Here is a 23,287-nt window from a genome sequence, read left to right on the forward strand (position 1 = left end):
GGTGTGTATGGGTCTGATCCGGGGGTGGGGGGGCGCGGGTGGTGGTATACGGAGACGGGAACTGTGCACGGTGCTCCCAGTGTGTGGGTCTGACCCGGGGGGGATACGGAGACGGGAACTGTGCACGGTGCTCCCGGTGTGTGGGTCTGACCCGAGGGGGATACGGAGACGGGAACTGTGCACGGTGCTCCCAGTGTGTGGGTCTGACTCGGGGGGGATACGGAGACGGGAACTGTGCACGGTGCTCCCAGTGTGTGGGTCTGACTCGGGGGGGATACGGAGACGGGAACTGTGCACGGTGCTCCCAGTGTGTGTGTGGGTCTGACCCGGGGGGGGGATACGGAGACGGGAACTGTGCACAGTGCTCCTGGTGTGTGTGGGTCTGACCCGGGGGGATATGGAGACGGGAACTGTGCACGGTGCTCCCGGTGTGTGTGGGTCTGACCCGGGGGGATATGGAGACGGGAACTGTGCACGGTGCTCCCAGTGTGTGTGTGGGTCTGACCCGGAGGGGGATACGGAGACGGGAACTGTGCACAGTGCTCCTGGTGTGTGTGGGTCTGACCTGGGGGGATACGGAGACGGGAACTGTGCACGGTGCTCCCGGTGTGTGTGGGTCTGACCCGGGGGGATACGGAGACGGGAACTGTGCACGGTGCTCCCAGTGTGTGTGTGGGTCTGACCCGGGGGGATACGGAGACGGGAACTGTGCACAGTGCTCCCAGTGTGTGTGTGGGTCTGACCCGGGGGGGGATACGGAGACGGGAACTGTGCACAGTGCTCCTGGTGTGTGTGGGTCTGACCCGGGGGGATACGGAGACGGGAACTGTGCACGGTGCTCCCGGTGTGTGTGGGTCTGACCCTGGGGGGGGATACGGAGACGGGAACTGTGCACGGTGCTCCCGGTGTGTGTGGGTCTGACCCAGGGGGATACGGAGACGGGAACTGTGCACGGTGCTCCTGGTGTGTATGGGTCTGATCCGGGGGTGGGGGGGCGCGGGTGGTGGTATACAGAGACGGGAACTGTGCACGGTGCTCCCAGTGTGTGGGTCTGACTCGGGGGGGATACGGAGACGGGAACTGTGCACGGTGCTCCCAGTGTGTGTGTGGGTCTGACCCGGGGGGGGATACGGAGACGGGAACTGTGCACAGTGCTCCTGGTGTGTGGGTCTGACCCGGGGGGGATACGGAGACGGGAACTGTGCACGGTGCTCCCGGTGTGTGTGGGTCTGACCCGGGGGGATATGGAGACGGGAACTGTGCACGGTGCTCCCGGTGTGTGTGGGTCTGACCCGGGGGGATATGGAGACGGGAACTGTGCATGGTGCTCCCAGTGTGTGTGTGGGTCTGACCCGGGGGGGGATACGGAGACGGGAACTGTGCACAGTGCTCCTGGTGTGTGTGGGTCTGACCTGGGGGGATACGGAGACGGGAACTGTGCACGGTGCTCCTGGTGTGTATGGGTCTGATCCGGGGGTGGGGGGGCGCGGGTGGTGGTATACGGAGACGGGAACTGTGCACGGTGCTCCCGGTGTGTGTGGGTCTGACCCGGGGGGATACGGAGACGGGAACTGTGCACGGTGCTCCCAGTGTGTGTGTGGGTCTGACCCGGGGGGGGATACGGAGACGGGAACTGTGCACAGTGCTCCTGGTGTGTGTGGGTCTGACCTGGGGGGATACGGAGACGGGAACTGTGCACGGTGCTCCCGGTGTGTGTGGGTCTGACCCGGGGGTGGGGGGATACGGAGACGGGAACTGTGCACGGTGCTCCCGGTGTGTGTGGGTCTGTCCCGGGAGGGGATACGGAGACGGGAACTGTGCACGGTGCTCCCGGTGTGTGTGGGTCTGACCCGGGGGGATACGGAGACGGGAACTGTGCACGGTGCTCCCGGTGTGTGTGGGTTTGACCCTGGGGGGGGGATACGGAGACGGGAACTGTGCACGGTGCTCCCGGTGTGTGTGGGTCTGACCCGGGGGGATACGGAGACGGGAACTGTGCACGGTGCTCCCGGTCGGTGTGTGTGGGTCTGACCCGGGGGGATACGGAGACGGGAACTGTGCATGGTGCTCCCGGTGTGTGTGGGTCTGACCCAGTGGGGGAGACGGAGATGGGAACTGTGCACGGTTCTCCCGGTGTGTGTAGGTCTGACCCGGGGGGATACGGAGACGGGAACTGTGCACGGTGCTCCCGGTGTGTGTGGGTCTGACCCGGGGGGATATGGAGACGGGAACTGTGCACGGTGCTCCCGGTGTGTGTGGGTCTGACCCGGGGGGATATGGAGACGGGAACTGTGCACGGTGCTCCCGGTGTGTGTGGGTCTGACCCGAGGGGATATGGAGACGGGAACTGTGCACGGTGCTCCCGGTGTGTGTGGGTCTGACCCGAGGGGATATGGAGACGGGAACTGTGCACGGTGCTCCCGGTGTGTGTGTGGGTCTGACCCGGGGGGATACGGAGACGGGATTGTTAAATTTTTCTCGTTCTCTCCCGCCGCCCTCCTGCAGAGTTATCGGAGGTCTTGTGGTCGATGGTGTTGAGACAGGCGTTCCGGATGCCCGGCTACGCCTTCTCGGTCGCTGTGTTTGCTGCGTTTGCATTCTTCGCCGTGCTCACCGTTGCAATTCTCCTGGTCATGGAAGGGCTGTCGGCCTTCTTACACGCCCTGCGTCTGCACTGGTACGCGGAAACACGGGTCGTCGGGTGGAGGGGGGCGGCCAGAGTGAGTTTCAATGGGATCCCGGGAGTGCGGAGGGAGATTCGCTCTGTGTGTCTGACCCCGGGAGTGTGTGACGGGACGGTGCGGAGGGAGACTCACTCTGTGTCTGACCCCCGGGAGTGTGTGATGGGACGGTGCGGAGGGAGATTCGCTCCATGTCCGACCCCGGGAGTGTGAGATGGGACGGAGGGAGATTCACTCTGTGTCTGACCCCGGGAGCGTGTGATGGGACGGTGCGGAGGGGGATTCACTCTGTGTCTGACCCCGGGAGTGTGTGATGGGACGGAGGGAGATTCACTCTGTGTCCGACCCCGGGAGTGTGAGATGGGACGGAGGGAGATTCACTCTGTGTCTGACCCCGGGAGCGTGTGATGGGACGGTGCGGAGGGGGATTCACTCTGTGTCTGACCCCGGGAGTGTGTGATGGGACGGTGTGGAGGGAGATTGGGGTGTGTGATGGGACGGTGTGGAAGGAGATTGGGGTGTGTGATGGGACGGTGTGGAAGGAGATTCACTCTGTGTCCGACCCCGGGAGTGTGTGATGGGACGGTGCGGAGAGAGACTCACTCTGTGTCCGACCCCGGGAGTGTGTGATGGGACGGTGCGGAGAGAGACTCACTCTGTGTCCGACCCCGGGAGTGTGTGACGGGACGGTGCGGAGGGAGATTCCTCTATCTCACATTCCGTAATAGTCACTCTTCTCAGTAACAAACTGTGGCCCAGATTCCCATCCTTAGACAGACCACCCGTATCCCTCTAAACTTTCCCTACTTGTGTCCCTGTCCGAGAGTCGTCAATGTACCTGCCCCGACCACTTCCCCTGGGCAGCTCGTCCCACAGACGGACCACCCGTATCCCTCTAAACCTTCCCTATCCGTGTCCCCATCCCAGTGTCGTTAATGTACCTGTCCCGACCACTTCCCCTGGCAGCTCGTCGCATAGACGGACCACCCGTATCCCTCTAAACCTTCCCTATCCATGTCCCTGTCCCAGTGTCGTTAATGTACCTGCCCCGACCACTTCCCCTGGCAGCTCGTCCCATAGACAGACCACCCGTATCCCTCTAAACCTTCCCTATCCGTGTCCCTGTCCGAGTGTCGTTAATGTACCTGCCCCGACCACTTCCCCTGGCAGCTCGTCCCGTAGACAGACCACCCGTATCCCTCTAAACCTTCCGTATCCGTGTCCCTGTCCCAGTGTCGTTAATGTACCTGCCCCGACCACTTCCCCCGGCAGCTCGTCCCATAGACAGACCACCCGTATCCCTCTAAACCTTCCCTATCCGTGTCCCTGTCCCAGTGTCGTTAATGTACCTGCCCCGACCACTTCCCCTGGCAGCTCGTTCCATCGACGGACCACGCCTTGGGTGGGAAAATTTGCCTCTCGGGGTCCCCTATTAAATCTCTCCCTCCCCGAACCTTAAACCTGTGCCCTCTGGTACTTGATCCCCCGACCCTGGGGGAAAAAGTCTGTGCACGTTCACCCTATCTGTGCCCCCTGGTGGTTTATCACGCGCCTCTAAAGTCACCCCTAGACTCTAAAGTCTTTGGAGTGTAGAAGGTTGAGGGGGGACTTGATAGAGGTGTTTAAAATGATGAAGGGGGTTGATAGAGTTGACGTGGATAGGCTTTTTCCATTGAGAGTGGGAGAGATTCAAACAAGAGGACATGAGTTGAGAGTTAAAGGGCAAAAGTTTAGGGGTAACACGAGGGGGAAATTCTTTACTCAGAGAGTGGTGGCTGTGTGGAACGAGAAGTGGTCGAGGCAGGATCGATGTTGTTGTTTAAAGTTAAATTGGACAGATATATGGACAGGAGAGGAATGGAGGGTTATGGGCTGAGTGCAGGTCGGTGGGACTTGGTGAGGGTAAGAGTTCGGCACGGACTAGAAGGGCCGGGATGGCCTGTTTCCATGCTGTAATTTGTTACATGGTTATATAGGCTTTTGAGGGACATTTGGAGAGGTGGATGGATTCAGCAGTGGCTGGATGGGAGAGGCCAGAGAGTGGTGGTGGATAACTGTGTCTGAGATTGGAGGCCGGTGACTAGTGGTGGGCCTCAGGGATCTGTGCTGGGTCCAATGTTATTTGTCATATATATTAATGATCTGGATGATGGGGTGGTAAATTGGATTAGTAAGTATGCAGATGATACTAAGATAGGTGGAGTTGTGGATAATGAAGTAGGTTTTCAAAGCTTGCAGAGAGATTTAGGCCGGTTAGAAGAGTGGGCTGAAAGATGGCAGATGGAGTTTAATGCTGATAAATGTGAGGTGCTACATTTTGGTAGGACTAATCAAAATAGGACATACATGGTAAATGGTAGGGCATTGAAGAATGCAGCAGAACAGAGGGATCTAGGAATAATGGTGCATCGTTCCCTGAAGGTGGAATCTCATGTGGATAGGATGGTGAAGAAAGCTTTTGGTTTGCTGGCCTTTACAAATCAGAGAATTGAGTATAGGAGTTGGGATGTAATGTTAAAATTGTACAAGGCCTTGGTAAGGCCAAATTTGGAGTATTGTGTACAGTTCTGGTCACCGAATTATAGGAAAGATGTCAATAAAATTGAGAGAGTACAGAGGAGATTTACTAAAATGTTGCCTGGGTTTCATCTCCTAAGTTACAGAGAAAGGTTGAACAAGTTGGGTCTTTATTCTTTGGAGCGTAGAAGGTTGAGGGGGGACTTGATAGAGGTGTTTAAAATGCTGAGGGGGATAGATAGAGTTGACGTGGATAGGCTTTTTCCATTGAGAGTGGGGGAGATTCAAACAAGAGGACATGAGTTGAGAGTTAAAGGGCAAAAAGTTTAGGGGTAACACGAGGGGAAACTTCTTTACTCAGAGAGCGGAGGCTGTGTGGAACGAGAAGTGGTCGAGTCAGGTTCGATGTTGTCATTTAAAGTTAAATTGGACAGCTATATGGACAGGAAAGGAATGGAGGGTTATGGGCTGAGGGCGGGTCGGTGGGACTAGGTAAGGGTAAGAGTTCGGCACGGACTGGAAGGGCCGGGATGGCCTGTTTCCGTGCTGTGATTGTTACGTGGTTATCCAGCTTACTAACCCCGGCCTCCTGTGCTCTACAGGGTGGAGTTTCAGAGCAAGTTCTACTCGGGCTCTGGGGTCCTCTTCGTCCCTTTCTCCTTCTCCCTCCTGGACCTGGAGTCTCTGGGCCCATGAGTCTCGCCCTGGCGCACGCACCCTCTCCCACCAGGGAGGAGGGGAGATGGGGCGCAGGATATCAGTCGGCCCCAATCCCACCCGAGCTTCGGAAAGTTTGTTTTCTTGCCGGTCGCCTCGCGAGCCGTGCCAAATAAAACGGTCGTCTTTTCCCGTGGTCGTGTTTGTTTTTGTCTCGGAGACCCTCTCCCCGTATCTGTAGACCACCCCCCCAGCCCAGCAGAACGCTGGGGAGGGACGGGGGGACCGCAGCGCACAAGGGTGGGACACACACTATGAACGGTGGGGAGTGTTGAGGGACGGGGGACTCGGGGTACGAGGGTGGGACACACACTATGAACGGTGGGGAGTGTCGAGGGACAGGGGGACCTCGGGGTACAAGGGTCGGACACGCACCGTGAACGGTGGGGAGTGTCGAGGGACGGGGGACCTCGGGGTACGAGGGTGGGACACACACCGTGAATGGAGGGGAGTGTCGAGGGACGGGGGGACCTCGGGGTACGAGGGTGGGACACTCACCGTGAACGGTGGGGAGTGTCGAGGGACAGGGGGACCTCGGGGTACAAGGGTCGGACACGCACCGTGAATGGAGGGGAGTGTCGAGGGACAGGGGAACATCGGCGTACGAGGGTGGGACACACACCGTGAACGGTGGGGAGTGCCGAGGGACAGGGAGACTCTGGCGTACGAGGGTGGGACACGCACCGTGAATGAAGGGGAGTGTCGAGGGACAGGGGAACATCGGCGTACAAGGGTGGGACACACACCGTGAATGGAGGGGAGTGTCGAGGGACAGGGAGACTCTGGCGTACGAGGGTGGGACACGCACCGTGAACGGTGGGGAGTGTCGAGGGACAGGGGAACATCGGCGTACAAGGGTGGGACACACACTGTGAACGGTGGGGGGTGTCGAGGGACAGGGGGACTCGGGGTACGAGGGTCGGACACGCACCGTGAATGGAGGGGAGTGTCGAGGGACGGGGGACCTCGGGGTACGAGGGTAGGACACACACTGTGAACGGTGGGGAGTGTCGAGGGACAGGGGGACTCGGGGTACGAGGGTGAGACACACACTGTGAACGGTGGGGAGTGTCGAGGGACAGGGGGACTCGGGGTACGAGGGTGGGACACACAACGTGAACGGTGGGGAGTGTTGACGGGGGGAACCTCATCGTACGAGGGTGGGACACGCACCATGAATGGAGGAGAGTGTCGACGGACAGGGGGACCGCGGCGTAGGGGGGTGGGACACGCACCATCAATGGAGGGGAGTGTCGACGGACGGGGGGACCTCGGCGTACGAGGGTGGGACATGCACCGTGAATGGAGGGGAGTGTCGAGGGACGGGGGGACATTGGCGTAGGGGGATGGGACATGCACCATGAATGGAGGGGAGTGTCGACGGATGGTGAAGGAATGGACAACTGGTGGTGGGACTGAGGGAATGGGCAGAGGATGGGATGAGGGAGACATTATACAAAAAACCTTCCCAGGGATTCATTTTCCTGCTGCCATGCTCAATAAATCCATTACAGGATCAATGAAAGACCTGCAGGAATTGAGGATTTCAGCCAGTGTACAGAACACAACAAACTCTGCAAATACCAAGAGACAGAAGTAATAAGAGTAAATAACGAGAACATGAATGGGGAGGTACAGGAGCCTCAGGACCCACACCACCAGGTTCAGGAACAGTTATCACCCCTCGACCATCAGGAAGGAGGTACAGGAGCCTCAGGACCCACACCACCAGGTTCAGGAACAGTTATCACCCCTCAACCATCAGGAAGGAGGTACAGGAGCCTCAGGACCCACATCACCAGGTTCAGGAACAGTTATCACCCCTCAACCATCAGGAAGGAGGTACAGGAGCCTCAGGACCCACACCACCAGGTTCAGGGACAGTTATCACCCCTCGACCATCAGGAAGGAGGTACAGGAGCCTCAGGACCCACACCACCAGGTTCAGGAACAGTTATCACCCCTCAACCATCAGGAAGGAGGTACAGGAGCCTCAGGACCCACATCACCAGGTTCAGGGACAGTTATCACCCCTCAACCATCAGGAAGGAGGTACAGGAGCCTCAGGACCCACACCACCAGGTTCAGGGACAGTTATCACCCCTCAACCATCAGGAAGGAGGTACAGGAGCCTCAGGACCCACACCACCAGGTTCAGGGACAGTTATCACCCCTCAACCATCAGGAAGGAGGTACAGGAGCCTCAGGACCCACACCACCAGGTTCAGGGACAGTTATCACCCCTCAACCATCAGGAAGGAGGTACAGGAGCCTCAGGACCCACACCACCAGGTTCAGGGACAGTTATCACCCCTCAACCATCAGGAAGGAGGTACAGGAGCCTCAGGACCCACACCACCAGGTTCAGGAACAGTTATCACCCCTCAACCATCAGGAAGGAGGTACAGAAGCCTCAGGACCCACACCACCAGGTTCAGGAACAGTTATCACCCCTCAACCATCAGGAAGGAGGTACAGGAGCCTCAGGACCCACACCACCGGGTTCAGGGACAGTTATCACCCCTCAACCATCAAGAAGGAGGTACAGAAGCCTCAGGACCCACACCACCAGGTTCAGGAACAGTTATCACCCCTCAACCATCAGGAAGGAGGTACAGGAGCCTCAGGACCCACACCACCGGGTTCAGGGACAGTTATCACCCCTCAACCATCAAGAAGGAGGTACAGGAGCCTCAGGACCCACAGCACCAGGTTCAGGGACAGTTATCACCCCTCGACCATCAGGAAGCAGGTACAGGAGCCTCAGGACCCACAGCACCAGGTTCAAGGACAGTTATCACCCCTCAACCATCAGGAAGGAGGTACAGGAGCCTCAGGACCCACACCACCAGGTTCAGGGACAGTTATCACCCCTCGACCATCAGGAAGGAGGTACAGGAGCCTCAGGACCCACACCACCAGGTTCAGGGACAGTTATTACCCCTCAACCATCAGGAAGGAGGTACGGGAGCCTCAGGACCCACACCACCAGGTTCAGGGACAGTTATGACCCCTCAACCATCAGGAAGGAGGTACAGGAGCCTCAGGACCAACACCACCGGGTTCAGGGACAGTTATCACCCCTCGACCATCAGGAAGGAGGTACGGGAGCCTCAGGACCCACACCACCGGGTTCAGAGACAGTTATCACCCCTCGACCATCAGGAAGGAGGTACGAGAGCCTCAGGACCCACACCACCAGTTTCAGGGACAGTTATCACCCCTCAACCATCAGGCAGGAGGTACGGGAGCCTCAGGACCCACACCACCAGGTTCAGGGACAGTTATCACCCCTCAACCATCAGGAAGGAGGGACAGGAGCCTCAGGACCCACACCACCGGGTTCAGGGACAGTTATTACTTCTCATCCGTCAGGAAGGAGGTACAGGAGCCTCAGGACCCACACCACCAGGTTTAGAGACAGTTATTACCCCTCAACCATCAGGAAGGAGGTACAGGAGCCTCAGGACTCACACCACCAGGTTCAGGGACAGTTATGATCCCTCAACCATCAGGAAGGAGGTACAGGAGCCTCAGGACCCACACCACCAGGTTCAGGGACAGTTGTGACCCCTCAACCATCAGGAAGGAGGTACAGGAGCCTCAGGACCCACACCACCAGGTTCAGGGACAGTTATCACCCCTCAACCATCAGGAAGAAGGTACAGGAGTCTCAGGACCCACACCACCAGGTTCAGGAATAGTTATCACCCCTCAACTATCAGGAAGGAGGTACAGGAGCCTCAGGACCCACACCACCATGTTCAGGGACCGTTATTACCCCTCAACCATCAGGAAGGAGGTACAGGAGCCTCAGGACCCACACCACCAGGTTCAGGAACAGTTATCATCCCTCGACCATCAGGAAGGAGGTACAGGAGCCTCAGGACCCACACCACCGGGTTCAGGGACAGTTATCACCCCTCAACCATCAGGAAGGAGGTACAGGAGCCTCAGGACCCACACCACCAGGTTCAGGGACAGTTATCACCCCTCAACCATCAGGAAGGAGGGACAGGAGCCTCAGGACCCACACCACCAGGTTCAGGGACAGTTATCACCCCTCAACCATCAGGAAGGAGGGACAGGAGCCTCAGGACCCACACCACCAGGTTCAGGGACAGTTATCACCCCTCAACCATCAGGAAGGAGGGACAGGAGCCTCAGGACCCACACCACCAGGTTCAGGGACAGTTATCACCCCTCAACCATCAGGAAGGAGGGACAGGAGCCTCAGGACTCACACCACCAGGTTCAGGGACAGTTATCACCCCCTCAACCATCAGGAAGGAGGTACAGGAGCCTCAGGACCCACACCACCGGGTTCAGGGACAGTTATCACCCCTCAACCATCAGGAAGGAGGTACAGGAGCCTCAGGACCCACACCACCGGGTTCAGGGACAGTTATCACCCCTCAACCATCAGGAAGGAGGTACAGGAGCCTCAGGACCCACACCACCGGGTTCAGGGACAGTTATCACCCCTCGACCATCAGGAAGGAGGTACAGGAGCCTCAGGACCCACACCACCGGGTTCAGGGACAGTTATTACCCCTCGACCATCAGGAAGGAGGTACAGGAGCCTCAGGACCCACACCACCGGGTTCAGGGACAGTTATCACCCTTCAACCATCAGGAAGGAGGTACAGGAGCCCCAGGACTCACACCACCAGGTTCAGGGACAGTTATCACCCCTCAACCATCAGGAAGGAGATACAGGAGCCCCAGGACCCACACCACCAGGTTCAGGAACAGTTATTACCCCTCAACCATCAGGAAGGAGGTACAGGAGCCTCAGGACCCACACCACCAGGTTCAGGGACAGTTATCACCCCTCAACCATCAGGAAGGAGGTACAGGAGCCTCAGGACCCACACCACCGGGTTCAGGGACAGTTATCACCCCTCGACCATCAGGAAGGAGGTACAGGAGCTTCAGGACCCACACCACCGGGTTCAGGGACAGTTATCACCCCTCAACCATCAGGAAGGAGGTACAGGAGCCTCAGGACCCACACCACCAGGTTCAGGGACCGTTATTACCCCTCGACCTTCAGGAAGGAGGTACAGGAGCCTCAGGACCCACACCACCAGGTTCAGGGACCGTTATTACCCCTCGAACTTCAGGAAGGAGGTACAGGAGCCTCAGGACCCACACCACCGGGTTCAGGGACCGTTATTACCCCTCGACCTTCAGGAAGGAGGTACAGGAGCCTCAGGACTCACACCACCAGGTTCAGGGACAGTTATCACCCCTCGACCATCAGGAAGGAGGTACAGGAGCCTCAGGACCCACACCACCAGGTTCAGGGACAGTTATCACCCCTCGACCATCAGGAAGGAGGTACAGGAGCCTCAGGACCCACACCACCAGGTTCAGGGACAGTTATCACCCCTCAACCATCGGGAAAGAGGTACAGGAGCCTTAGGACCCACACCACCAGGTTCAGGGACAGTTATCACCCCTCAACCATCAGGAAGGAGGTACAGGAGCCTCTGGACCCACACCACCAGGTTCAGGGACAGTTATCACCCCTCAACCATCAGGAAGGAGGTACAGGGGCCTCAGGACCCACACCACCAGGTTCAGGGACAGTTATCACCCCTCAACCATCGGGAAAGAGGTACAGGAGCCTCAGGACCCACACCACCAGGTTCAGGGACACTTATCACCCCTCGACCATCAGGAAGGAGGTACAGGAGCCTCAGGACCCACACCACCAGGTTCAGGGACAGTTATCACCCCTCAACCATCAGGAAGGAGGTACAGGGGCCTCAGGACCCACACCACCAGGTTCAGGGACAGTTATCACCCCTCAACCATCGGGAAAGAGGTACAGGAGCCTCAGGACCCACACCACCAGGTTCAGGGACAGTTATCACCCCTCGACCATCAGGAAGGAGGTACAGGGGCCTCAGGACCCACACCACCAGGTTCAGGGACAGTTATCACCCCTCAACCATCGGGAAAGAGGTACAGGAGCCTCAGGACCCACACCACCAGGTTCAGGGACACTTATCACCCCTCGACCATCAGGAAGGAGGTACAGGGGCCTCAGGACCCACACCACCAGGTTCAGGGACAGTTATCACCCCTCAACCATCGGGAAAGAGGTACAGGAGCCTCAGGACCCACACCACCAGGTTCAGGGACACTTATCACCCCTCGACCATCAGGAAGGAGGTACAGGGGCCTCAGGACCCACACCACCAGGTTCAGGGACAGTTATCACCCCTCAACCATCGGGAAAGAGGTACAGGAGCCTCAGGACCCACACCACCAGGTTCAGGGACAGTTATCACCCCTCAACCATCAGGAAGGAGGTACAGGGGCCTCAGGACCCACACCACCAGGTTCAGGGACAGTTATCACCCCTCAACCATCGGGAAAGAGGTACAGGAGCCTCAGGACCCACACCACCAGGTTCAGGGACACTTATCACCCCTCGACCATCAGGCTCTTGAACTTCACTCGCCCCATCACTGAAATGCTCCCACAAGCCGTGGACGGTCTCCTCATCTGACGATCTCGATATAGATTGCTTATTTATGTTTGATAACACTTTCTCTCCATTTTGCAATTGCACAATCCTCTGCAGACTGGTCGAAAGCCCCGAGTTGGTGCGGTCTTTCGTTGGTTGAAAAGAGAGTTTATTGCTCATGCCGGCAGGGAAGTGGCTCTCGGGGTTGCATAGGGTGAGGCGTGTGCGCTCTGACAATAAATTTGCTTTGAACTTTGCCTAGTCAACAGGGAGAAAGAGGGAATTCAAACGCCACCTTTGACCCGCAGGGATTGCCAGCAGCCGAGGGCGGCGGGGAGCGGGGCAGCGCACGTCACCGGGAGGAGGAGGAGCACGCGATGACGTCGGAGAGGGGAGGGAGGGAGGGGGTGGGGCTGCGGGCGTCGTCGGTCCTCCAGGCGGGCCCTTCCGGTCATCCAGCGGCGGCGGCTTCCGGTGTTCCCGACGGAGCGGAGAGAAACAAGGAGCCGGAGCCGGGGGGTGCGACGGAGGTTAGAGGGGAGGGAGAGGAGGGAGAGGAGGGAGATGAGGGAGAGAGGGAGAGAGGGAGAGAGGTAGAAAGAGGGAGGGAGGGGAGGGAGAGATGAGTTGAGGGTCGGAGGGAGAGGTGCGGGGAGGGGGAGGGAGGAGGGTGCGAGGGATGAAGGGAGGAGGAGTGGAGGGAGGGATGAGGGGAGGAGGAGTGGAGGGAGGGATGTGCGAGGGATGAGGGGAGGAGGAGTGGAGGGAGGGTGGGAGGGATGAGGGGAGGAGGAGTGGAGGGAGGGATGAGGGGAGGAGGGGAGGGTGGGAGGGATGAGGGGAGGAGGAGTGGAGGGAGGGTGGGAGGGATGAGGGGAGGTGGGAGGGAGGGAGGGATGAGGGGAGGAGGGAGGGTGGGAGGGATGAGGGGAGGAGGGAGGGTGGGAGGGATGAGGGGAGGAGGAGTGGAGGGAGGGTGGGAGGGATGAGGGGAGGTAGGAGGGATGAAGGGAGGAGGAGTGGAGGGAGGGTGGGAGGGATGAGGGGAGGAGGGAGGGTGGGAGGGATGAGGGGAGGTGGGAGGGATGAGGGGAGGAGGAGTGGAGCGAGGGATGAGGGGAGGTAGGAGGGATGAAGGGAGGAGGAGTGGAGGGAGGGTGGGAGGGATGAGGGGAGGAGGGAGGGTAGGAGGGATGAGGGATGAGGGGAGGAGGAGGGGAGGGAGGGTGCGAGGGATGAGGGGAGGAGGGAGGGTAGGAGGGTGCGAGGGATGAGGGGAGGAGGGAGGGTAGGAGGGATGAGGGGAGGAGGAGTGGAGGGAGGGTGGGAGGGATGAGGGGAGGAGGGAGGGTGGGAGGGATGAGGGGAGGAGGAGTGGAGGGAGGGATGAGGGGAGGTGGGAGGGATGAGGGGAGGAGGAGTGGAGCGAGGGATGAGGGGAGGTGGGAGGGATGAGGGGAGGAGGAGTGGAGGGAGGGTGGGAGGGATGAGGGGAGGAGGGAGGGTGGGAGAGATGAGGGGAGGAGGGAGGGTGGGAGGGATGAGGGGAGGAGGGAGGGTAGGAGGGATGAGGGGAGGAGGAGTGGAGGGAGGGTGGGAGGGATGAGGGGAGGAGGGAGGGTGGGAGGGATGAGGGGAGGTGGGAGGGATGAGGGGAGGAGGAGTGGAGCGAGGGATGAGGGGAGGTGGGAGGGATGAGGGGAGGAGGAGTGGAGGGAGGGTGGGAGGAATGAGGGGAGGAGGGAGGGTGGGAGGGATGAGGGGAGGAGGGAGGGTGGGAGGGATGAGGGGAGGAGGGCGGGTGGGAGGGATGAGGGGTGGGGGAGGAAGGAAGGTGGGAGGGATGAGGGGAGGAGGGAGGGTGGGAGGGATGAGGGGAGGAGGGAGGGTGGGAGGGATGAGGGGAGGAGGGAGGGTAGGAGGGATGAGGGGAGGAGGAGTGGAGGGAGGGTGGGAGGGATGAGGGGAGGAGGGAGGGTGGGAGGGATGAGGGGAGGAGGGCGGGTGGGAGGGATGAGGGGAGGGGGAGGACGGAAGGTGGGAGGGATGAGGGGAGGAGTGGAGGGAGGAATGAGGGGAGGAGGGGTGGTGGGAGGGATGGAGGGAGGGGGATGAGGGTAGGGGGAGTGGAGGGAGGGATGAAGGGGGGAGTGGAGGAAGGGATGAGGGGTGTGGAGGGAGGGATGAGGGATGGTGGAGTGGAGGGAGGGTGGGAGGGATGAGGGGAGGAGGAGTGCAGGGAGGGTGGGCGGGATGAGGGGAGGGGGGGTGGAGGGAGGGATGAGGGGAGGGGGAGTGGAGGGAGGGATGAGGGGAGGGGGAGTGGAGGGAGGGATGAGGGATGGTGGAGTGGAGGGAGGGTGGGAGAGTGGGAGGGATGAGGGGAGGGGGAGTGGAGGGTGGGAGGGAGGGATAGGGAGTAAAGGGAGGGTGGGCGGGATGAGGGGAGGGGAGTGGAGGGAGGGTGGGAGGGATTGGGGTGGGGGAGTGGAGGGTGGGTGGGAGGGATGAGGGGAGAGGGATTGGAGGGTGGGGAGGATGGGGGAGTGGAGGGAGGGTGGGCGGGATGAGGGGAGGGGGGGGGAGTGGAGGGTGGGTGGGAGGGATGAGAGGAGGGATAGGGAGGGGAAGTGGAGGGAGGGTGGGAGGGAGGAGGGATAGGGAGGGGGAGTGGAGGGAGGGTGGGAGGGATGAAGTGAGGAGGGAGGGTGGGAGGGATGAGGGGAGAGGGATTGGAGGGTGGGAAGGGTGGGGGAGTGGAGGGAGGGTGGGCGGGATGAGGGGAGGGGGAGTGGAGGGAGGGTGGGAGGGATGAAGTGAGGAGGGAGGGTGGGAAGGATGAGGGGAGAGGAGGAGGGATGGTGGGGGAGAGATGTGGAGAGGGGGAGTGGAGGGGAGGAGGGAGGGTGGGAGGGAGAGATGAAGCGGACGGGGAGAAGAAGGGGTGGTGGGAGGGCTGTGAGGAGATGGAGGTCGGGAGAAAGACGGGAATGGAGGAGAGTGAGGGAGGTGGGAGGGGAGTGGAGTTGCCTATGGAAGGAGGAGTAGCAGGGGTTGCAGTGCGCACTGAGAGAGATCGGGAAGCAGGACGGAGAGGGCATGGGTTCGTGGATGGGTCACGCAGCACCAAAGCGGCCCCTTCATCCCATCTCGTCCATGCTGAAGCCGTCTGCTCCCATCGTCCTGCACCGGGACCTCATCCCTCAGCACCCCTCCCATCTGTGGACCCGTCCAAACTTCTCATTAAGTGATAAACTCGAGCTGGCGCACAACACTTGTGCTGGCAGCTCGTCCCAGTCTCTCACCTCCCTCTGAGTGAAGAAGTTTCCCCTCACGTTCCCCTCAAAGTCCTCACCTTTCACCCTTAAACCCCCCCTCACGTTCCCCTCAAACTTCTCACCTTTCACCCTTAACCCCTGACCCCTGGTTGTCGTCCCACCCGACCTCAGTGGGGAAGAAGCCTGCTTCCATTTACCCTATCGATACCCCTCAGAATTTTGTACACCTCAATCTTCTGCCTTCCCAGGAACAAAGCCTGAACGGATTTCAAACCTCCCCCCGCGGCTGCAAAGTCCCAGCAATTAACTTTTAACGCCCTGACAGAGTTGGAAGTGAGTTCGTCGTCTGTCCGCGAGAGGAGCGCTTCAGGATTCGCGCCGGAACGAGAAGGAGAGAGCAAACCGTGCGAACGTTCGGAAGCCGACAGACGCCTGGCGGAAGGTCAGTCCTGGGCCGCGGAGCCCGATTCAGCGGGAGCCCACTGGTGGCGGGCCGGGCTACGACGTCCGAGCCTTGAGTCGCTCCCCGGCCCGTGCCCTGCCCTTCCGGTCCGGCCTCGGGCCCTCTCCAACGATGGCCAATCCCTCAGTTCACCGCAGAAAGGGTGCAGAGGAGGTTGACGGGGACGTGGCCCGGACCGGGGAGCCCGCCTTTCGAGAATAGGTCGAGCGAGCTCGGCCGCTTCTCCTTGGGGCGGCCGAGGATGAGAGGTGACCCGATAGAGGTGTACAGGACGACGAGAGGCATCGATCATGGTCGGCGAATTATAGGAAAGATGTCAACAAAACTGAGAGAGTACAGAGGAGATTTACTAGAATGCTACCTGGGTTTCATCACCTAAGTTACAGAGAAAGGCTGAACAAGTTAGGTCTTTAGTCTTTGGAGCGCAGAAGGTTGAGGGGGGACTTGATAGAGGTGTTTAAAATTATGAGGGGGATAGATAGAGTTGACGTGGATAGGCTTTTTCCATTGAGAGTGGGGGAGATTCAAACAAGAGGACATGAGTTAAGAGTTAAAGGGCAAAAGTTTAGGGGTGACACGAGGGGGAAATTCTTTACTCAGAGAGTGGTAGCTGTGTGGAACGAGAAGTGGTCGAGGCAGGTTCGATGTTGTCGTTTAAAGTTAAATTGGACAGATATATGGACAGGAAAGGAATGGACGGTTATGGGCTGAGTGCAGGTCGGTGGGACTAGGTGAGGGTAAGAGTTCGGCACGGACTAGAAGGGCCGGGATGGCCTGTTTCCATGCTGTAATTTGTTACATGGTTATATAGGCTTTTGAGGGACATTTGGAGAGGTGGATGGATTCAGCAGTGGCTGGATGGGAGAGGCCAGAGAGTGGTGGTGGATAACTGTGTCTGAGATTGGAGGCCGGTGACTAGTGGTGTGCCTCAGGGATCTGTACTGGGTCCAATGTTATTTGTCATATATATTAATGATCTGGATGATGGGGTGGTAAATTGGATTAGTAAGTATGCAGATGATACTAAGATAGGTGGAGTTGTGGACAATGAAGTAGGTTTTCGAAGCTTGCAGAGAGATTTAGGCCGGTTAGAAGAGTGGGCTGAAAGATGGCAGATGGAGTTTAATGCTGATAAATGTGAGGTGCTACATTTTGGTGGGACTAATCAAAATAGGACATACATGGTAAATGGTGGGGCATTGAAGAATGCAGTAGAACAGAGGGATCTAGGAATAATGGTGCATCGTTCCCTGAAGGTGGAATCTCATGTGGATAGGGTGGTGAAGAAAGCTTTTGGTTTGCTGGCCTTTATAAATCAGAGCATTGAGCATAGGAGTTGGGATGTAATGTTGAAATTGTACAAGGCATTGGTAAGGCCAAATTTGGAGTATTGTGTACAGTTCTGGTCACCGAATTATAGGAAAGATGTCAACAAAATTGAGAGAGTACAGAGGAGATTTACTAAAATGTTGCCTGGGATTCAGCACCTGAGTTTCAGAGAAAGGTTGAACAAGTTGGGTCTTTATTCTTTGGAGCGTAGAAGGTTGAGGGGGGGACTTGATAGAGGTGTTTAAAATTATGAGGGGGATAGATAGAGTTGACGTGGATAGGCTTTTTCCATTGAGAGTGGGGGAGATTCGAACAAGACGTGAGTTGAGAGTTAAGGGCAAAAGTTTAGGGGTAACATGAGGGGGAACTTCTTTACTCAGAGAGTGGTAGCTGTGTGGAACGAGCTTCCAGCAGAAGTGGTTGGGTCAGGTTCGATGTTGTCGTTTAAAGTTAAATTGGATGGATACATGGACAGGAAAGGAATGGAGGGTTATGGGCTGAGCGCGGGTCGGTGGGGCTAGGTGAGAGTAAGCGTTCGGCACGGACCGGAAGGGCCGAGATGGCCTGTTTCCCTGTTGTAATTGTTATATGGACGGTCAGGGGCTTTTCCCCGGGGCTGAAATAGCTAGCACGAGAGGGCACAGTTTTAAGGTGCTGGGGAGAAGGTACAGAGGAGATGTCAGGGGTAAGTTTTTTTACACAGAGAGTGGTGAGTGTGTGGAATGGGCTGCCGGCAACGATGGTGGAGGCGGAAACGATAGGGTCTTTTTAGAGACTCCTGGATAGGAACACGGAGCTTATATAAATAGAGGTAAAGCTGAGGTAATCTCATGTTCGGAGCGGCTCTGTGGGCCGAAGGGCCTGTATTGTGCTGTAGGTTTTCCGTGTCACGAGTTGCCACTCCCACCGTCCTTACCTCCCGTCGCCGTCTCGGACGCTACAAAGTGCGCCCGCAGGATCCGACCCTGACGTTCGCCTGGCCCCACAGGCACCTGTGTAACGAAAACCGCGGACGCCGTTCGAAGAATAGACATCGAACCCAGCACGCCCCCACGAGCGCAAAAAATACCGCGCAAACGTCAGCGGGGAGGAAAATTCGGGCGAAAATCGCGGAACGGGAAACGCAAGATCGAAGGGGGCCGGGCCTGTTCAGTTCGGCCGAGCGTTTTCGTCGTCGCCCGGAACGGGCGTCAGCAAAATAACAAGGAGCGACTGGAAACCGGACAGCTGGCGAGTCCGGTCCGCGCCCGGCCTCCGTTAAACCTCGCCCAGGGCTGGGAGATCCGGAATCGTCCTCCAGCAGCCGCGAGGGACGCTGTCGCGGGCGGACGCCTTCCTGATCGGCCGCTCGCCTCGAGGACTTCAGTCGCCTCCTGCGCTTTAACCGGCCAGAGAGTGACTCGATCACTGGCCTCCGGGCTTCTCGGCCTCGAGGCCCGTCCACTCTTCACGAGGGTCCCTGGAACTCTCTCGGAGGAAGCCCGGCACGATCGTGGTCTCTCGAGGATCTTTTCTCGGCACGATTGTCGACACGGGTCGTTTTGCTCCTGTACCTCCTTCCTGATGGTTGAGGGGTGATAACCGTCCCTGAACCTGGTGGTGTGGTTCCTGAGGCTCCTGTACCTCCTTCCTGATGGTCGAGGGGTGATAACTGTCCCTGAACCTGGTGGTGTGGGTCCTGAGGCTCCTGTACCTCCTTCCTGATGGTTGAGGGGGTAATAACTGTTCCTGAACCTGATGGTGTGGGTCTTGAGGCTCCTGTACCTCCTTCCTGATGGTTGAGGGGTGATAACTGTCCATGACCCTGGTGGTGTGGGTCCTGAGGCTCCTGTACCTCCTTCCTGATGGTTGAGGGGTAATAACTGTCCCTGAACCTGGTGATGTGGGTCCTGAGGCTCCCGTACCTCCTTCCTGATGGTTGAGGGGTAATAACTGTCCCTGAACCTGATGGTGTGGGTCCTGAGGCTCCCGTACCTGCTTCCTGATGGTCGAGGGGTGATAACTGTCCCTGAACCTGGTGGTGTGGGTCCTGAGGCTCCTGTACCTCCTTCCTGACGGTTGAGGGGTAATAACTGTCCCTGAACCTGGTGGTGTGGGTCCTGAGGCTCCTGTACCTCCTTCCTGATGGTTGAGGGGTAATAACTGTCCCTGAACCCGGTGGTGTGGGTCCTGAGGCTCCTGTACCTCCTTCCTGATGGTTGAGGTGTAATAACTGTCCCTGAAGCTGGTGGTGTGGGTCCTGAGGCTCCTGTACCTCCTTCCTGACGGTTGAGGGGGTAATAACTGTTCCTGAACCTGATGGTGTTGGTCCTGAGGCTCCTGTACCTCCTTCCTGATGGTTGAGGGGTAATAACTGTCCCTGAACCTGGTGGTGTGGGTCCTGAGTCTCCTGTAACTCCTTCCTGATGGTTGAGGGGTGATAACTGTCCCTGAACCTGGTGGTGTGAGTCCTGAGGCTCCTGTACCTGCTTCCTGATGGTCGAGGGGTGATAACTGTCCCTGAACCTGGTGGTGTGGGTCCTGAGGCTCCTGTACCTCCTTCCTGACGGTTGAGGGGGTAATAACTGTTCCTGAACCTGATGGTGTGGGTCCTGAGGCTCCTGTACCTCCTTCCTGATGGTTGAGGTGTAATAACTGTCCCTGAACCTGGTGGTGTGGGTCCTGAGGCTCCTGTACCTCCTTCCTGATGGTTGAGGGGGTAATAACTGTCCCTGAACCTGGTGGTGTGAGTCCTGAGGCTCCTGTACCTCCTTCCTGATGGTTGAGGGGTGATAACTGTCCCTGAACCTGATGGTGTGGGTCCTGAGGCTCCCGTACCTGCTTCCTGATGGTCGAGGGGTGATAACTGTCCCTGAACCTGGTGGTGTGGGTCCTGAGGCTCCTGTACCTCCTTCCTGACGGTTGAGGGGGTAATAACTGTTCCTGAACCTGATGGTGTTGGTCCTGAGGCTCCTGTACCTCCTTCCTGATGGTTGAGGTGTAATAACTGTCCCTGAACCTGGTGGTGTGGGTCCTGAGGCTCCTGTACCTCCTTCCTGATGGTTGAGGGGGTAATAACTGTCCCTGAACCTGGTGGTGTGAGTCCTGAGGCTCCTGTACCTCCTTCCTGATGGTTGAGGGGTGATAACTGTCCCTGAACCTGGTGGTGTGGGTCCTGAGGCTCCTGTACCTCCTTCCTGACGGTTGAGGGGGTATTAACTGTTCCTGAACCTGATGGTGTGGATCCTGAGGCTCCTGTACCTCCTTCCTGATGATTGAGGGGTGATAACTGTTCCTGAACCTGATGGTGTGGGTCCTGAGGCTCCTGTACCTGCTTCCTGATGGTTGAGGGGTGATAACTGTCCCTGAACCTGGTGGTGTGGGTCCTGAGGCTCCTGTACCTCCTTCCTGATGGTTGAGGGGTGATAACTGTCCCTGAACCTGGTGGTGTGGGTCCTGAGGCTCCTGTACCTCCTTCCTGATGGTTGAGGGGTGATAACTGTCCCTGAACCTGGTGGTGTGGGTCATAGAAACATTGAAAACCTACAGCACCATACAGGCCCTTCAGCCCACAAAGCTGTGTCGAACATGTCCTTACTTTAGAAGTTACCCAGGGTTACTCATAGACCTCTATTTTTCTGAGCTCCATGTAGCTGTCCAGGAGTCTCTAAAAAGACCCTATCATATCCGCCTCCACCACTGTCACCAGCAGCTCATTCCACGCACTCACCGCTCTCTGCGTAAAAAACTTACCCCTGACATCTCCTCTGTACCTACTCCCAGCACCTTAAACCTGTGCCCACACACCTGCTCCCAGTCCTCCTGATTTGTGAAGGGCAACGTGCCGGAAGCTTCCTTTACGAGCCGATCGACCTGCGGCGCCCCTTTCAGTGAACTCTGGGCCTGTGTTCCCAGACCCCTTCGTCCCGACATGGAGGTGGGGGGTGCGGCGTGGGGAAGGGGTGAGGGATCAGAGGTGGAGTGAGGATGCGTTCCGGGCGAGGGAGGGAAGATTGAGGGTGTCGGAAGGCGGGGGGATGGAGAGAACGAGGGGGGTTGATTGGGATGGAGGGAGGACGGGCGGAAATTGCCTGGGCAAGGAGGTCTGAACTCTTCCCCCTCTTCCCTCCCTCCGGTCAGACACGGACCTCCGTCGGTCGGAGGGCCCCTGACTCTCCCCTCCCCCCCGTCGGGCGATTTTCCCCCCCGCCTCGCCGGGCGGGGGCGGGCGGGACGCCATGTCCGGGGCGGCGGGCAAGAGGGCGTCCCCAGAGGCCGGGGCAGAGAAGTCGTCGGCGATGGAGCCACCGGCCGGGAGCTCGGGGACCAAGGTGGAGACCATCAAGCTGGGCAGTGACGCCTCCACGGTGAGTGGCCCCTCTTCCTCCTCCCCCCCCAACCACCCTCTCGCCCTCCCCCTTCCTCCTCCCCCACAACCACCCTCTCCCCCCTCCCCCCTTCCTCCTCCCCCCCACAACCACCCTCTCCCCCTCCCCCCTTCCTCCTCCCCCTCTTCCTCCTCCCCCCCACAACCACCCTCTCCCCCTCCCCCCTTCCTCCTCCCCCCCAACCACCCTCTCCCCCCTCTCCCCCTTCCCCCCCTCCTCCCCTTCCCTCTCCCCCCCTCCTCTCCCCCCCTCCCCTCCCCCCTCTTCCTCCACCCCCCAAACACCCTCTCCCCCTCTCCCCCTTCCCCCCCTCCTCCCCCCCACAACCACCCTCTCCCCCTCCCCCCGTCCTCCTCCCCCTCTTCCTCCTCCCCCCCACAACCACCCTCTCCCCCTCCCCCCTTCCTCCTCCCCCCCAACCACCCTCTCCCCCCTCTCCCCCTTCCCCCCTCCTCCCCTTCCCTCTCCCCCCCTCCTCTCCCTCCCCTCCCCCCTCTTCCTCCACCCCCCAAACACCCTCTCCCCCCTCTCCCCCTTCCCCCCTCCTCCCCTTCCCTCTCCCCCCCTCCTCTCCCCCCCTCCCCTCCCCCCTCTTCCTCCTCCCCCCCACAACCACCCTCTCCCCCTCCCCCCTTCCTCCTCCCCCCCAACCACCCTCTCCCCCCTCTCCCCCTTCCCCCCCTCCTCCCCTTCCCTCTCCCCCCCTCCCCTTCCCTCTCCCCCCCTCCTCTCCCCCCCTCCCCTCCCCCCTCTTCCTCCACCCCCCAAACACCCTCTCCCCCCTCTCCCCCTTCCCCCCCTCCTCCCCTTCCCTCTCCCCCCTCCCCTCCCCCCTCTTCCTCCACCCCCCAAACACCCTCTCCCCCTCCCCCCCTCCCCCCTTCCTCCTCCCCCCCAACCATCCTCTCCCCCTTCCCCCCCTCCTCCCCCCCACAACCACCCTCTCCCCCCTCTCCCCCTCCCCCCTCTTCCTCCTCTCCCCCTCCCCCCTCTTCCTCCTCCCCCCCAACCACCCTCTCCCCCTCTCCCCCTTCCCCCCCTCCTCCCCCCCACAACCACCCTCTCCCCCCTCTCCCCCTCCCCCCTCCCCCTCTTCCTCCTCCCCCCCACAACCACCCTCTCCCCCTCCCCCCTTCCTCCTCTCCCCAACCACCCTCTCCCCCCTCTCCCCTTCCCCCCTCCTCCCCCCCACAACCACCCTCTCCCCCTCCCCCCTCCCCCTCTTCCTCCTCCCCCCCACAACCACCCTCTCCCCCCTCTCCCCCTCCCCCCTCCCCCTCTTCCTCCTCCCCCCCACAACCACCCTCTCCCCCTCCCCCTCTTCCTCCTCCCCCCAACCACCCTCTCCCCCCTCTCCCCCTTCCCCCCTCCTCCCCCCCACAACCACCCTCTCCCCCCCCTCCCCCTCTTCCTCCTCCCCCCCACAACCACCCTCTCCCCCCTCCCCTTCCTCC

General features: G+C 59.4%; 2 protein-coding genes across 3 annotated transcripts in view; both read left to right on the forward strand.

Moving 5' to 3' along the window:
* Positions 1 to 6,045, forward strand: part of LOC134342267 (V-type proton ATPase 116 kDa subunit a 4-like) — a gene marked incomplete at its 5' end in the record, with an annotated part of 39,760 nt that extends 33,715 nt beyond the window's left edge. The window contains 2 exons of the mRNA XM_063040233.1: positions 2,506 to 2,677; positions 5,801 to 6,045. Coding sequence (XP_062896303.1) covers positions 2,506 to 2,677; positions 5,801 to 5,894 — 266 coding nt within the window. The remainder of the gene's footprint in view (positions 1 to 2,505; positions 2,678 to 5,800) is intronic.
* Positions 6,046 to 12,801: 6,756 nt separating this feature from the next.
* LOC134342266 (E3 ubiquitin-protein ligase BRE1A-like) overlaps positions 12,802 to 23,287 on the forward strand; it is a 68,863-nt gene continuing 58,377 nt past the window's right edge. The window contains exons 1-3 of one of the 2 annotated variants that reach the window (XM_063040230.1): positions 12,823 to 12,926; positions 15,923 to 16,116; positions 21,586 to 21,812. In XM_063040230.1, the coding sequence (XP_062896300.1) occupies positions 21,684 to 21,812 (129 nt within the window). In that variant the 5' untranslated portion in view covers positions 12,823 to 12,926; positions 15,923 to 16,116; positions 21,586 to 21,683. Of the gene's footprint in view, positions 12,927 to 15,922; positions 16,117 to 21,585; positions 21,813 to 23,287 lie in introns of both variants that reach the window. The other variant, XM_063040232.1, reaches the window with a different exon arrangement.

Source organism: Mobula hypostoma, unplaced genomic scaffold, assembly GCF_963921235.1.
Source record: "Mobula hypostoma unplaced genomic scaffold, sMobHyp1.1 scaffold_179, whole genome shotgun sequence".
Classification (NCBI taxonomy): domain Eukaryota; kingdom Metazoa; phylum Chordata; class Chondrichthyes; order Myliobatiformes; family Myliobatidae; genus Mobula; species Mobula hypostoma.